This window comes from Dendrobates tinctorius, unplaced genomic scaffold, assembly GCF_039654945.1.
Source record: "Dendrobates tinctorius isolate UK_male_01 unplaced genomic scaffold, ASM3965494v1 ptg000103l, whole genome shotgun sequence".
NCBI classification, from domain to species: domain Eukaryota; kingdom Metazoa; phylum Chordata; class Amphibia; order Anura; family Dendrobatidae; genus Dendrobates; species Dendrobates tinctorius.
In genome coordinates this window covers 2650015-2665338 of record NW_027361771.1, presented here as the reverse complement: position 1 = coordinate 2665338, position 15324 = coordinate 2650015, and the positions used below count along the sequence as shown (strand labels likewise).

The 15324-nt window shown below is 42.3% G+C and overlaps 1 protein-coding gene across 1 annotated transcript in view; it reads left to right on the top strand.

The window, feature by feature from the left end:
- MYO15B (myosin XVB) overlaps window positions 1-15324 on the top strand; it is a 139950-nt gene that overhangs the window by 70041 nt on the left and 54585 nt on the right. The window contains exons 23-30 of the mRNA XM_073587950.1: window positions 1015-1090; window positions 1318-1436; window positions 1917-2035; window positions 2120-2261; window positions 2327-2438; window positions 2630-2784; window positions 9213-9331; window positions 12207-12270. Of these exons, the coding sequence (XP_073444051.1) occupies window positions 1015-1090; window positions 1318-1436; window positions 1917-2035; window positions 2120-2261; window positions 2327-2438; window positions 2630-2784; window positions 9213-9331; window positions 12207-12270 (906 nt within the window). The remainder of the gene's footprint in view (window positions 1-1014; window positions 1091-1317; window positions 1437-1916; window positions 2036-2119; window positions 2262-2326; window positions 2439-2629; window positions 2785-9212; window positions 9332-12206; window positions 12271-15324) is intronic.

Genomic DNA, 15324 nt, shown 5'->3' with positions numbered 1-15324 from the left:
AATGAGGGCCCTGCTCACAAGTTTACAATCTATGAGGAAATAGGGGAGACACGAAAGGTGGATGGTAACAATTGCTTTCATTGTTCTGACCAGCCATAATGTAATAAATAGGGTGTTCATGTAATGCTGCATGAACTGGTAGCCAACCAGTACGTGTAAAAGTACAGACACAGAGGGCTATTAAATGCATAAAGCATGTGAGAACAGATGATACAAGGGCCCTTGTTATGAAAATTTTTTGAATGGGCAACACAGGGATAGTTAAATAAATGTGTTGAGGCAAGTCTGAAGAAATGCATTTTTGGGCACGCTTAAAACTGTGGGTATTGGGCATTAATCGAATTATCCTGGGTAGTGCATTCCAAAGAATTGGCACAGCACGTGAAAAGTCTTGGAGATGGGAGTGGGAGGTTCTGATTATTGAGGATGTTAATCTTAGGTCCTTAGCAGAACAGAGGGCACAGGTAGGGTGGTAGACTGAGAAGAAGGGGAGGAGATGTAGGGTGGTGCTGAACGATGGAGCACTTTGTGGGTGAGAGTGATAAGTTTAAATTGAACTCTGGAGTAGATGGGTAACCAGTGTAAGGACTGGCACAAGGTAGAGCCATAGATGTAATGGTTGGTGAGGAATATGATCCTGGCTGCAGCATTCAAGACAGATTGGAGAGGGGAGAGTTTGGCAAGAGGGAGACCGATTAATAGAGAGTTATAATAGTCCAGACGAGAATGAATAAGAGAAACAGTAAGAGTTTTTGCAGAGTCAAAAGTAAGAAAAGGTTGAAGTCTAGAAATGTTTTTGAGGTGCAGATAACAAAAGCGAACCAGTGATCGGATGTGGGGGGGTGAATGAAAGCTCAGAATCAAGTATGACCCCAAAACAGCTGGCATGTTGCTGGAGAGTAATGGTGGAACCACACACGGAAATGGCAATTTCAAGTTAAAATTATCTGCAATATACTTTCCAAATGGGGTATAACATCTCTATAAAACTGTCTCTGCCTTTTGTCATCCTAGATAATTAGGGACACTTATTCAGACACTTGTTTTAAAGTAACTCGAGAGGAAAGGAGGAAGATGAGAGATTTCTTAAGTAAGTATGGGAACAGGATCTCGATTTTATTACTTTTGAGGAGAAAAGTTCTAATACAGCTCTATGAGAGAAGCAAAAATAGGATAAGTTTCTTTTTTACTAAAGAATTCTCTGATTACACATGATAGAATCAAATCCAATTTTGGTTCCTTGACAGTCCATAACTTCATTTGTAATATATGCAAGTACAAAGTATGAGTCACAAACCAAAAATATTTTCATATCAGATGAGTTCCAGGTCGGAAGTGATGCCAGTTCAATATTGGACGATTCCATCAAGAAACGTGTTGTCATAGCTGCCCGGGATAACTGGGAGAATTACTTTTCCCGCCTCTTCAGTGTGACTGTGAGTAAATTTCACATAAGGCATTGTATTCCTCCAGTAATAATGCGATTTCATTTGTGTTATTCCTCTACTACCTTCTGGACATCTGTCAAGTCAGCAGTCTTGCCCATGATTGTGGAGCCTACTGAAACAGACTAAGGGACTTTTTTAAATGCTTAGGAAGCCTTTGCAGGTGGTTTTTGTTAATTATTCTAGTTTACTAAGATGATGACTTTTGGGTTTTTAATTCACTGTATAAATAAACTCTTGAAATAGATCACTCTGTTTGTAATGACTCTATATAATATATGAGATTCGCTTTTTGTATTGAAGAACTGAAATAAATTAACTTTTTGATTATATTCTAATTTAGTGAGAGGCGCCTGTAGTTCATCTGCAAGGCTGTGTCATATAGGGGAAACAGAAAAAAAAAAGAAAATGTTCTGATAACCCTTGATGATGAGCCATGCCAAGATTAATAGTGTCTTCTGCTATTTGTAGTTGGATGATGATAGAGACCAGCTTATCATTGGAGTTTCCCACAGAGGTTTTAGGCTTCTGAAGGAAGTGAATGCAACCGGAATCCAACAACGACATCTGAAGACTTTGTGCAGCTACAGGTCAGCTAAAGAATGAGGATACAGAGCAGTTCAGAGATATGACTAGCATAGAATACATTAGCATAAATACTTTCTTGTGTTTAGTTTTGCAGATATTCTTGCAATCGAAAAGTTAGATTTTCGTACTCTGCGCTTTAGTTTGCGAAATGAGGATCTGCAGGTGCACTCTGACAATGCTCAGGCTCTTAAGGCTTTGCTAGAGATCTTCTTGCAAGAGTTGATGAAGGTGAGAAAAGTACAGTGGTAAACCTACCTTATAAAAAATGTACTAATTTTGTTTTGTTTAATTAGGATTCAAACCATGTAGTTGCACTGCGGAGTCATATAACTGATGACAAGAGTCTTCTTCAATTCAAAAAGGGTGACATCATTAAAGTTCTGCCATTGGATGGACAGGAACCAGGTACTTTTGGAGTCCCATCAAATGAGTATGAACCTATTACAATAGCTTGTTTGTAAATATTCTTCATTCTTCTCTATTGTGTAAGCTACATAACATCTACAATTACTGAGAACAAGTATGGTGCTAAATAATAAAAGGAAATGAATATGCATGAGAAGACGCTAACCTCTTGCCCCACTTGTCTTACACAGGTTGGCTGTTCGGTTCTCTTGGGGGTCGTACTGGTCTTTTTCCTTTTCGATATGTACAAGCAGCTGCTGCCCCAGACTACTCCAGTGTGGAGAAGAGAGACAACTGGGAAAATAAAAGTCAGCATCGAGGGCTCCAGAGGACAGTAAGCAAGGAGGTGAGATCAGGAGAGTAACACAAAAAGCTATCTTAGGGCTTGTTCACAGATTGCATTTTTTGCTGTGAAAAAATGTAGTCTTTTACTGTATCATAAAATCTCATGCACATGCTGCTTATATTTTTCCTTGCGGGTTTGTAGCAGTTTTATATCTGAAGCATGTCAATTCTTTCAGCACTTTTGGAGTATTTTCCAGCCCATTAAATGAATGGGGGGAAAAAAACACATCAAAATGCAACAAACTAAGCATTTTTCTAGCCAAAAAATATGGTTTTAGTGCAGATATTTCTGTTCCAAGTAGCGTAATTAATGTGTGCATATACCTTTAAATGTGTTTTTCTCTTTTTGAAGAGTGGATTCCAAATGCTCTAAAATACCTAAAATATCAAAACAGACAAAGCACTCACTTTCCCCAGGTCCTGGGCTGTATAGCCCCTCCTGCTTGGGTCTCGGTGTTTGGGCTGCAATGGTGATGTAACATCTACAGAGCACATCACCATTGTAGTCAGTGAGTTCAGTGACTTGTTCCATCTAACTCAACACAGCCGCTGAGCTCATTGATTATCTACATTGGTTGATTGGGAACCCTATGATTGGCTGGGTGAGTACCTGTTCTATTTGATATTTTAGGTATTTTCACCCCTTAACCCCCAGGCCATTTTCCATTTTAAGTTTTTGTTTTTTGCTCTCCTTCTTCCCAGAGCCATAACTTATTTCTTTTTCTGTCTAAATGGCCATGTGAGGGCTTATTTTTTACAGGACAAGTTGTACTTTTGAACAACATAATTGGTTTTAACATATTGTGTACTGGAAAACGGGAAAAAAATTTCAAGTGCGATGAAATTGCAAAAAAAGTGCAATCCCACAGTTGTTTGGGTTTTTTTGTTTTTTTTTTACCATGTTCACTAAATGCTAAAATAAGGGGAAGAAAAGGAAGAAAAGCCAAAAACAGAGAATTTACCGGTTAAAGGGGTTAAATAAACCATCCCACCTGCAAAGAGGGGGTGTAGATTGAGGGAAAGCAAGCAGGTGGGCAAGTGAATGTAAATGATTGGCTCCGCCATGAAGCACTGAGCTCTTATATTTGATTTGAACAGTCATCCTGTGCTGACGGATTCCCTTAAAACTTTCATTTTTAACTCCCTTTCATGGTATTAAGAAATGGGGTATGTGAACTTTTGATCAGGGTCATTTGGCTTTCTTCTAGCAACTCGACCATGCAGCCCATTTTTCTTCAAGTGCCTCCTTATTGTGCATCTTGAAACAGCCGCACCGCTAGATTTCAGAGAGTCCAGTATTTCAGCTGTTATGTTATTTGTGGATATTTCTTTGCATCCCGAACAATTTTTCTGGCATTTGTCACAGGTCACAGGTGAGGATGTTACATTTAGTAGCCATTCTAAACGCATTTGTGTCATCTTCTGTGCATGTTATCAGGCCAAAATCACCAGGGCATGTAAACTTTTGATCAGGGTCATTTGGATGTTTTGGGTTGTCACTATGATTTAAAAAGAGAAAACACAATAAATGGCTTCACCCAACCACTAACCAAGAGTGGAGAAAAAGTTTTGGTGTTATCATTCACATTTTCATAAAAAAGGCCAAGAAAGCAAAAAGTCTGCCGGGGTATGTAAATTTTTGAGCATAACTGTATATATTGGTTTATGTCACCATTTTGGGGGACCTGTAACTTTTTATTTTTCCATCAATGGACCAGCATGAAGGCTTGTTTTAAAGCGTATCCATTGGTTTAATTTTTATTTCAGAAATCAATAGTACACATGAATATAAGTAGCTGTGTAATATATCTCATCAGAGAAAGCTGCTTCTTTCTCTACAAGAACTGATCAGTTATTATCAAAATTCTCACTTCTGAGGTAAAATCTGTATTCAGTGAAGACAGACTTTCCCATGACTGTTCTCTGCCATGGAGGTGCTGCAGCAGCAGCTGAATTTGCCTTGATACCTCGGTTGTGGATTTCACAACCTCAGAAGTTTTCTGTTTCTTCACCTTATACATCTACCAGATAAGACCCACTTGCGCTTTTTGTCTCCCAGTTTTTGCCCATAATGAGTATTTAGTGTCTTTTTGATACTGAATATTTTTGCGCCTTACAGTTTTTGCAAAGTGAATGGGATTTATTGAGATCTCCACGGTGCTTTTTTACGCTGTGGAAACTAACCTGCACTACGAATAATAAAAAAAAATAATAACTTTTATTTCTATAGCACCAACATATTCCTCAGCAGAGAGGATTTGTACAGACAAAGACATTACAGAGTAGCACATAATTTGACAGATACCAAGAGTAGTGAGGGCCCTGCTTTCAAGCTTCCAATCTATGAGAAAACAGGGGAGACACGAAAGGTAAAGGGTAAAACATGCTTATATCATATGGTCCAACCATCTATATAATAAATAAGGTATTTACATAATATTGCATGAACTGGTCACCAACCAGTATGTATACAAGTACAGATACAAGGGTTATTAAGTGCAAGGAGGGTGTGAACAGATGCTATGAAGGTCCTGATTTGGAAGAAAATTTTGTAAGCGTAAAACAGGAATACAGTAGTTAAAAAGGTGAGATGAGGCAAAAGGCCAGTCTAAAGAAATACTTTATTAGGCCATGTTTAAGACTGTTGGTATTGGGAAATAACAGAATTGTCCAGGGCAGTCCATTCCAGAGAATGGACACAGCACGAGAGAAATCTTGGAGACAGGAGTGGGAGATTCAGATTATTGAGGATGTTAGCCTTAGGTCATTAGTAGAACAGATTTGAAGTCAGTGACCGGTGTCACAGGTAGAGGTCGCTGTTTGTGCTCCCCAGGATGCGCACTGAGGCGTATTGACATCATGAGGGGCATTGCAGTCGCAGGTGTAGCTGTGATTGCAATTGTGAGGCAGTGACCGATGTCACAGGTAGGGGAAAAGCCCCCGTCACACACAGCGAGATCGCTAGTGAGATCGCTGCTGAATCACAAGTTTTGTGACGCAACAGCGATCTCACCAGCGATATTGCTGTGTGTGACAGGTATCAGCCACCACCCCCCCTCGCCGGGTATCGCTGATCGTTCTGAAAAGCCCTGGACACTTTTTTGATCTTTGGTCTCCCGCTGGCCAGCACGCATTGCGTGTGGCAGGCAGGAGACCAGCGATCAGTGAGCTGGAGCTGGTAACCAAGGTAAACAGCGGGTTTCTAAGCTCAGCGCGACACTTAAAAACCCGCATTGTACCTTAGATACCAGCGCGCTGGTGCAGGGAGCTTAGAAACCCGCTGTTTACCTTGGTTACTAGCTCCCTGCACCAGCGCGCTGGTATCTAAGATGCACTGCGGGTAACTAAGCGACGCCCTCGCTTGTTACCCGCGTCGTCGCTGGTCCTCATCGCTGGTGAGATCTGCCTGTTTGGCAGCTCACCAGCAATCATGTAGTGACACACCAGCGATCCTGATAAGGTCATATCATTGTCGGGATCGCTGGTGCGTCGCTATTTGCGATGTGGGCCTCACTGTATGTTCTCCTCAAGTTGTGCACGGAGGCGTATGAGGGCCATAGGAGTGCATGGCAGTCACGGGCGTAGTGGTGGCTGCAATGCAGACTAGAAATAATAAAAATAAGTGTAGTCTTGGACATGCTAGTGTCCAAGGCAGATGTAGGGAAAATGTGCTCTGGGATGTTGTGTTGTAAAACAGACTGCAGGATGGTAGTCGTGCAGTCCGTTTCATTCCAGGACTGGGTTTTACATGTGGCTGAAGGCCACAGGTTTCTTTGTTAAAAGCCCTGCAGTGAAGGGTTTGGGTGTGTCAGGGACAGTCAGTGTCAGTCTGGTGTTTGTAGGAGGACAGAGCAGTCAGCTCTGCAGCGCTCCACCCGTGGGAGGCAACACAGGCCAGCGGAGCCAAACAGCCAGGGGAGCTGAGACGCCTGACACCCACAGCTTGGACAGCAGATACAGTCACCCACGGCAACTGGTCAGAGGAGGACTAGCATGTTTAGTGACTGTAAACTGGAGGATATTGTGGACTGTGTAATGCTGTGAGTAGAACATTGATATGGCAGTGCAATTGCCCACGGCAACTGGTCAAAGGAGGACTAGCGTGTTTAGTGACTGTAAACTGAAGGATGTTGTGTCCTGTGAAAAGCTGGGAGTAGCACAGTAACACGGTGGTGCAGTCGCCCACTGCAACACGCCACAGAAGGACTAGCATGTTTAGTGACTGTAAACTGAAGGATATCGTGTACTGTGAAATGGTGTGAGTAAAGAGACATTAACACAGCGGTGCAGTTGGGTCGCCCTCACAGGGCTGTGGGGTACTCGGTACCGGGCTGGTGTCAGTGGGATGTGTCACAGCAGCAGTGACCCGGTCCGTGGCCCTGGGCGCCCAAATCAATGGTGAATTGTAGTTAATGAATTGGAATAGTTCGTGACACCACCTGTGGTGTTTGGCAAGCAAGATGTTAAGCCATCACTGCGTGCAGATCCTCTGGTGCTGATGGTGCGTTGCAGCATAGATGGTGTAGCTCCCCACAGGTGAAGCTGTAACCCCAGGGCAGTGTATAGGCGCAGGCGGTGTGAGGAATGTTGGTACCCAGATGTAGCAGTGCTGACGGTGTTGGCGCACAAAGGAATGGAGGACACCAGGGCTCGTAGTTCCAAAGCTTTACTCACAGTTCGTGGTACACACTGGTGCCTGCCTCCGTGCTGTGTCCTCCGGGGTAGAGACTCAAGCAACCTCCCGGGCAAGTCAGGATTCTCCTCTCCAACACCCCGCCAACATGTACCTTTATGAACGACGCCTCTATTGCGCCTTGTAGTGTGAAGAGCTCCAGTACCGTGGTACTCTGAAGTTCCTCCTGTCAGATGTTCCTAACAACTCTACTTGTATGACAGACAGCTGTAGTCTCTCTTGGGGACTCCTTTCTCCAGAGTCCTGGCTCTCTATTCAGTTACTGTTGTGCCCCAAGTCTTAGATGGGAGTAGTGCATTTACAGCCAACTACTCCACCGGTGTCTGCTGCAGAACCATAAGTGTCCATACAACCTTGGCGACCTGGTCCCGGCCTCGCACTGAGAACCTATAGGCAGGGTTCCTCTTCCAACCCACAACTCCTCTCTGTTCTCCTACTCCTTCGTTCCGCGCTGTTCCTTCTCTCTCTTATGGAAGCTTAGGTTGCAGTTCTATGTCTTTCTCCTTCTGTTCCTTTCCCATGCCAGCTGGCTCAGCTCACTGAGGCAGCTGCAGCACTCCTTCCTCTCTCTCTCTCAGACCCGTCCTCAGTCTCTCCTGACTGACTGTCCTTCTCCCGCCTGACCTCCCGTCAGACTGACCTGTCATTCTCAACCTTCCCAACCTTTTATATATCTCAACTCCACCCACCTCCCAGCACATCTTGTGTTACGAAGCAAGGACCCACGAAAGGTGCTCTGCTATCCTCTAAGCATGGAGCCGCAATCTGGTCCATTGCTGAACTATCCTGTGTGTGGGTGCAGGTGTTGGAGTGTGGAAAGGAGTTCCCAACTTACCTAGGTGGTGGGGCACTACACCTTAGGAGAAGGAGCAGTACCTCTGTGGCGACTGAGCCTCAGGGGCGCCACACAGTCATCCACGGCAACTGATCAGGGGAGGACTAGCGTGTTTAATGACTGTAATCAAGAGGATATGTGCCTGGCTGCGATCTGGAGGATATCGTGTGCTGTGTTTGTGAATTGGATATTAATGATCTGCATTTATATGAGTTGGAAATTAATATTGTGTGAAGTAAACACATTAAAGAGACTTTTGCTTTGAACTTTGTGGGTCATTGCCTCATCCACTGCATAAGTGTGCTACCGCTGCACTACACTGCACACGACTTCATCAATACATTTTATCACTGCTAAGTAACAGGAAGTATCCTAAACAAAGCTGCTTTATTTAAAACATGACATACCAAAAACAGATAAAATCCATTGCTGAAAAAATGCAATAAAAACACATGTAACATAGTTTTGAAGGCTGAAGGAAGACCTTATGTCCATCTAGTTCAGCCTAGTTTTAGTGCAGCTGTTCTGCATTGTTGATCCTGGGGAAGGCAAAAAACCCACAGAGTAGAAGCCAATTTTCTCCATAGGGAAAAAAATTCCTTCCCCTAAGCTGGGTCAACCATCTACCTATAATATTCTGTTATTCGCAACCTTCTATACTGTTACTCACAAGAAAAGCATCCATTCCTTTCTTAAATTCATTCAGTGAGTTGGCCATCACCACTTCCTCAGGAAGAGAATTCCAGAGCCTCACTGCTCTTACCGTGAAGAACCCTCTTCTAAAAAAGTACTCAAAAATAGACAAAACACAAGTAACCTAATTTAGCTAATAGGTGTAGAAATGTTGCAGAAAATCTTACCATTATTATCTATAAATTTGAGTCATATTTTATTTTTACAGAGCAACCCTGTGATTGAAGCATATGTATCAACAGCAAGCTCTTCACCTTTACCAATTGAGGACAGTCATTACACTATGGTTGAGTTCGCTTTAAAATATTTTCGGGAAGCACAGAGCATGTAAGTAATTTGGAGTCCAGTTGTCCTTCTGTATATTAGGACTGCAATAAATGCAAATACTGCATATAATAATAGTATATAACACATAATCCAGATTCAAGAAAATTTGGAAAAAGGAGTTATACTTTAAAAATCACAATAGTTTATTAAAAAATTATCAAAACATGAAAAATGATTAAAAACATGTTCCTCATGACAACAAGAGTCGCAGTGGTAGTTGCTGTTGCGCTTTAGGTATGCATTTGCATTAATGTTTTCTACACAGCTGAGAGACCTATATACAGTATGTATGCAATGAAGCACTTAACTAGGTCATTTACTCCAAAATGCACTGAGCCTAATTGTCTTGCATATTTACGGTCAGCTCCTCCTTTTACTGCTCTGTATTTAAGACCTTTTTCCCACTTGAGAAATGACTATCATGTGTTTCTTTATCCTAGGTTTTCCATTACAAAGAAATTATTTTATTGATTAAAAATCACTACCGCTGCATCTCTTGTTGTCATGAGGCACCTGTTTTTAAATCATTTTTACATCTGTTTTGATAATTTTTTAATAAAATATTGTGATTTTTCAAGCATAACTACTTTTTCCAAATTTTCTTGAATCTGAATTATGTGTTATATATGTTGATATGGAGTTTTGACCGTGTGGTCAAACTGTTATGGACTAATATGTATGTCATATAAGAATAGTAGTAAGAAGAATACTAAACACCTAAGGCCGTGCGCACACAATAGTTTTGTTGCAGAATTTTAGCGCAATTCATTGCAATTGAGTTTTCTGAAAACGTGTTCACATGCTACAGAAAGTTTGCTTAAATGCTGACCTATTTTTAAAGTCTCTAATATTTTATTTTTCTATCTATATTACATACAGCTCTGGCAAAAATTAAGAGACCACTGCACATTCTATTCCTGTGTCAGTTGAATTCCAACCAGAGTACACCTCATTCTACTTAATGTGCTACTGATTAGGTGATCACCTGAACCAAATCTTATTTAATGAAGGAAAGTATAAAAAAAAATCCTGCTGTGGTGTTCACAATCCTCTTGCAATAGGACAAGCTGGATGGCAAAACAAGTGCTAATAATATCCCAAAAGTAATAGGAATGAAAAAATAACTTTTAGCCATGCCAAAGGAGTTGAAAAGTCTGGAGTGAGGAAAAGAAGGGCTCAATTCTAGCTTTACTAGCAGAGGGATACAGTAAGTGTCATGTTTCCTCCATCCTAAAAATTTCTAAGATGGCAGTCCATTACAACGAGGTCAAGCAGCAGACATTGGGGACAACAATGCTACAGACCGGCAGAGGGCAGAAGCAACTCTCCACTGACCGGGATGACCGTTATCTTATTCCAGTGTCACTCAGTAACCGCAGGATGACATCAAGTGACCTACAAAAGGAATGGCAAATGGCAGCTTGGGTGAAGTGCACGGCAAGAACAGTTTGTAACTGGCTCCTAGAGGCAGGACTCAAGTCATGTAAAGCTAGAAAAAAGCCTTTAATCAATGAGAAGCAAAGGAGAGCCAGGCTGAAGTTTGCCAAAGACCATAAGGATTGAACCATAGAGGACTGGAGTAAGGTAATCTTCTCTGATGAGTCTAATTTTCAGCTTTGCCCAACACCTGGTCATCTAATGGTTAGACGGAGACATGGAGAGGCATACAAGCCACAGTGTCTTGCACCCACTGTGAAATTTGGAGGAGGATCGGTGATGATCTGGGGATGCTTCAGCAAGGCTGGAATAGGGCAGGTTAATCTTTGCGAAGGACGTATGAGTTAAGCCGCATACAAGGTTATCCTGCAAAAACAGTTGATTCCTTCTGCTCAGGCAAAGTTTCCCAACTCTGAGGACTGTTTTTTCCAGCAGGACAATGCACCATGCCACACAGATAGGTCAACCAATGTGTGGATGAAAAACCACCACATCAAATCCCTGTCATGGCCAGCCCAATCTCCAAACCTGAACCCCATTGAAAACCTCTGGAATGTAATCAAGAGGAAGATGGATAGTCACAAGCCATCAAACAAAGAAGAACTGCTTAATTGTTTGTACCGGGAGTGGCATAAGGTCACCCGAAAGCAGTGTGAAAGACTGGTGGAAAGCATTCCAAGACGCATGAAAGGTGTGATTAAAAATCATGGTTATTCCACAAAATATTGATTTCTGAACTCTTCCTGAGATAAAACATTAGTATTGTTGTTTCTAAATGATTATGAACTTGTTTTCTTCGCCTTATGTGAGGTCTGCGAGCACTGCATTTTTTTGTTATTTTGAACATTTCTCATTTGCTGAAAATAAATAAAAAATTTAGTGCTTGGAAATTGGAAGACATGTTGTCAGTTGTTTATAGAATAAAAGAGAAATTTTCATTTTATTCAAAAATATACCTATAAATAGAAAAATCAGACAAACTGAAAATTTTGCAGTGGTCTCTTAATTTTTACCAGCGCTGTATAACATGTAAGGTGAAGGCCCTGTTCCCATCACATTTCAAGCTCTTGCCATATTCACTACACATATTCACAGGACTCCATTGTCAGACATAACCTTGAGGGTATGTTCACACAATGTGTTCATGCTGCTTTTTGTGCAAGGGATTTTCCCAAAAATTGCTCTGGAAATATAAACAGTGTGATTGCATCAAGGTAACATATACCAAATATTCCTTTGGTCCCTGTCTAGCCAGTACATGTCCGTATAGCACAAAAGAGTTTCTGGAATAATTTAGTAAATTATATGTAAGCCTATGGGTGAGAAATGCCATGTAGTACAGTGATGTAGACAGGACCATCTACACGACCTTGATGTTTAGAAGATTTGCCATTATTCTCATCATTTAAACACTGCTACCTATCTGTTGCTGCTGCAGGCTTGGCTGGAAAGGAATGGCTGCAGAAGGGAGGAAAGCGGTTGAGTTGGTGCAACACACAAAGGTAGGACATTAGGTTCCAGTATCTGGTGTAACTTTAAGATCATGGGCTCCAATGCAAATTCTCATGGCTCCCAACGAAAACAGATCTTTAATAGAATCAGTCTTCTCATATGGGACAAAGGGAGCTTTTGGACCCCCTAAGTTCCAAGGCCCGGGTACAACTGCATCCCCTGCACCCACTATACCCCACTATACGTATGCTCCTGTACCAGTGTCAGTAATCTTTCAGCGGAGTTGAAATACGACTGTGTTTTCATTACATTTTCCATTCTGCTCAACATACCGTACTTTTCCTCAATATACTAATAACCATCTAATTTTTCTAATGTTTTTCCTTCCAACACAAATGTTGATTCTCTGTGTTTTACCTTCACCATATTTCACCACAGATACCTACTGTAATTCAAAGCTTCCTACACAACCTTGCTTGCTGACATTACCGTTAACCTCTACTTACTAAACCACTTCAGTTCCCCTCCAACACACCCTAGCATCTTACTCCATAGCGCCTCCCCTAACAACCAGTCCTTGACCCCAAAGTGTTTCCATTACTAACTACCACCTTCCCAGCATGTCATTTGTAGCTCACAAAGTTATCTCCACACGGTCAGTATTTGGTGACTTTTTTACCTCAGTATGTGTAAGCCAAAACCAGGGGTGGAACAATTAGAGGAAAAGAATAATAGAAACACGTCACCACTTCTGGATTTATCACCCACTCCTGGTTATGGCTTAGGCTGAGTTCACATTGCGTTAGGGCAATGCCTTGACGGATCCGTTACATAGCGGCACTAATGCTATGTAACGAGTCCGTTAATGCCACCATTGCCCGCAATGAATGTAACACATCCTAATGCATGCCAAAATCGGCATGCGTTAGCAAGTATGCGTTAATTCATGACGCACCCTCGAACGCTGCATGCATCGTTTTTGGGTGCGTTGGCAGTAACGCACAGCGAACTGACCCGTTCGCTGTGCATAGAACTGTATGGGCTAACGCATGGTAGCGCATGGTACCTTAGCGCTACCATGCGTTAATGCATACCGTTAGCACTAGGTCACTAAATATGTCAAAAATGACATCAGCGTTAGCACATCCATTTAACGGATCCATTAAATGGATGCCCTAACGCAATGTGAACCTAGCCTTACAAATACTGAGGTAAAAAACTCACCAAATACACAACGTGTGCACGTGGCGTTACTCCATCATCACATATCTCCAACACCTATCATCTCCCCTTCCAAATTATACCTTGAAAAACCCAAAACCTGAAAGAATTGAACTCTGCTGTTCAGAAAAATGCCTCTGTGGCCATGTTCACATTACAGAAAATTTTCATGGCAGATTTGGTCACAAATCTACAATGAATCTGCAGATATAATCTGCATGTACTACTTGCAAATTTCATTACGCACTTGGCTTCAGATGTCCACATATTCTATTACTAAGCATTGATTATATATATAAACGCCTTATCATGTCTGTCTGTAACCGAAATCCCGCTGCGCTGATTGGTCGCGGCCGCCAGGCCGCAACCAATCAGCAACAGGCGCAGTCCTCAATTAGCAGGACGCACGCCACCGCTACCGTGCCATCAGGAGATCAGCAGCGCTAGCCGATGTTCGCCCGACGGTTGCCACGGGTCATCTCCGGGCGCACGGGCGTCCGCGGCGATGCAGCCGGAGATGCCCGGCCCTAGCCGGTACCCAGGGTCCGGAGGAGAAGAGACTCCTTCGGACCCTCGGTACCATAAACGCGCAAAAAATAGAATTAAAATAAAAAATAGTGATCTACTCACCTTCCGACGGCCCCCGGGATCTGTCCCTCCTCTCCACGCTGCCGGCATCTTCCGTTCCCAGTACTACTTTGCGCGAAATACCACTGATGACGCTGCGCTCTCGCGAGAGGATGTCAGCAGCGGTCTTTGGCACTAAGCAGTACTGGGAATGGAAGATGCTAGCAGCATGGAGAGGAGAGACAGATTCCGGGGACCATCGGATGGTAAGGCCTGTTTCACACATCAGTTTTTGCTGTCAGTTGCAATCCGCTAAAATGGCAGAAAACGGATCCGTCGGTGGATTGACAGCAAAGTGTGGCACCGGACCGTTGCTTTGACGGATCCGGCGAAGGCTGATTTTTAAAGGAATCCGAGGAGAGAGAGAAAAAAAAAACATTTTTCACGATCCAGGAATGGCATTCAGGGTTAAAAATCTTCCCAGAGAAAAGATTTGGCGGACCATCAACAAAAGAAAACGTTGCAGAGTCCGTCTCATCCGCCCGGGAGACGCTAAAATATTGGCGGATCCGTCAAAAAACGGGTGTGACTGAAGACTGTCAGTCAAGATCCGCCACTAATGTAAGTCTATGGGGGGAAAAAACGGATCCGCCCTTTTTTGGCGGATTTTGTCTGACGGGAAAAAACTGATGTGTGAAACAGGCCTAAGTATATCACATTTTTTATTTTAATCTGCCGCTGGCCATATTCTAGAGTACCCGATGCTTTAGAATCGGGCCAGCAGCTAGTCCTAGAATAAGCATGCTGCTTATTTCATTTTCATGGCTATTTTTTTCTGCAATGTGGGATTTTGAAAAATTCATTTATTTGTATTGTATTGTAAATTGCTGTGGATTTGCTATGTGGAATCCACATCGCAAATCCACACTGTGTGAACTTGCTCTTATACTATCCCGGTCCTTCCTCTAACTACATCTGATGTTCTGTTTTCCATATACAGTCATGGCTGAAAGTGTTGGTAGTCTTGAAATTGTTCCAAAAAATTAAGTAGTTCTATCAGAAAATTATTGCAATAACACGTTTTGAGATACGCATGCTTATTTCCTTTGTGTTTATTGGAACAACACAAAAAAAGCCGAGCAAAAAGACAAATTGGACATAATTTCACACAAATCCCCCAAAATGGTTCAGAAAAAATAATTGACACCCTCAACTTAATATCATGAAGTACAATATGTCACAATAAAACAATGAAAGAATCACTGGGATCTATGGAAGCATTCCAGATTTATTAGCTCATAAAGTGACAGTGATCG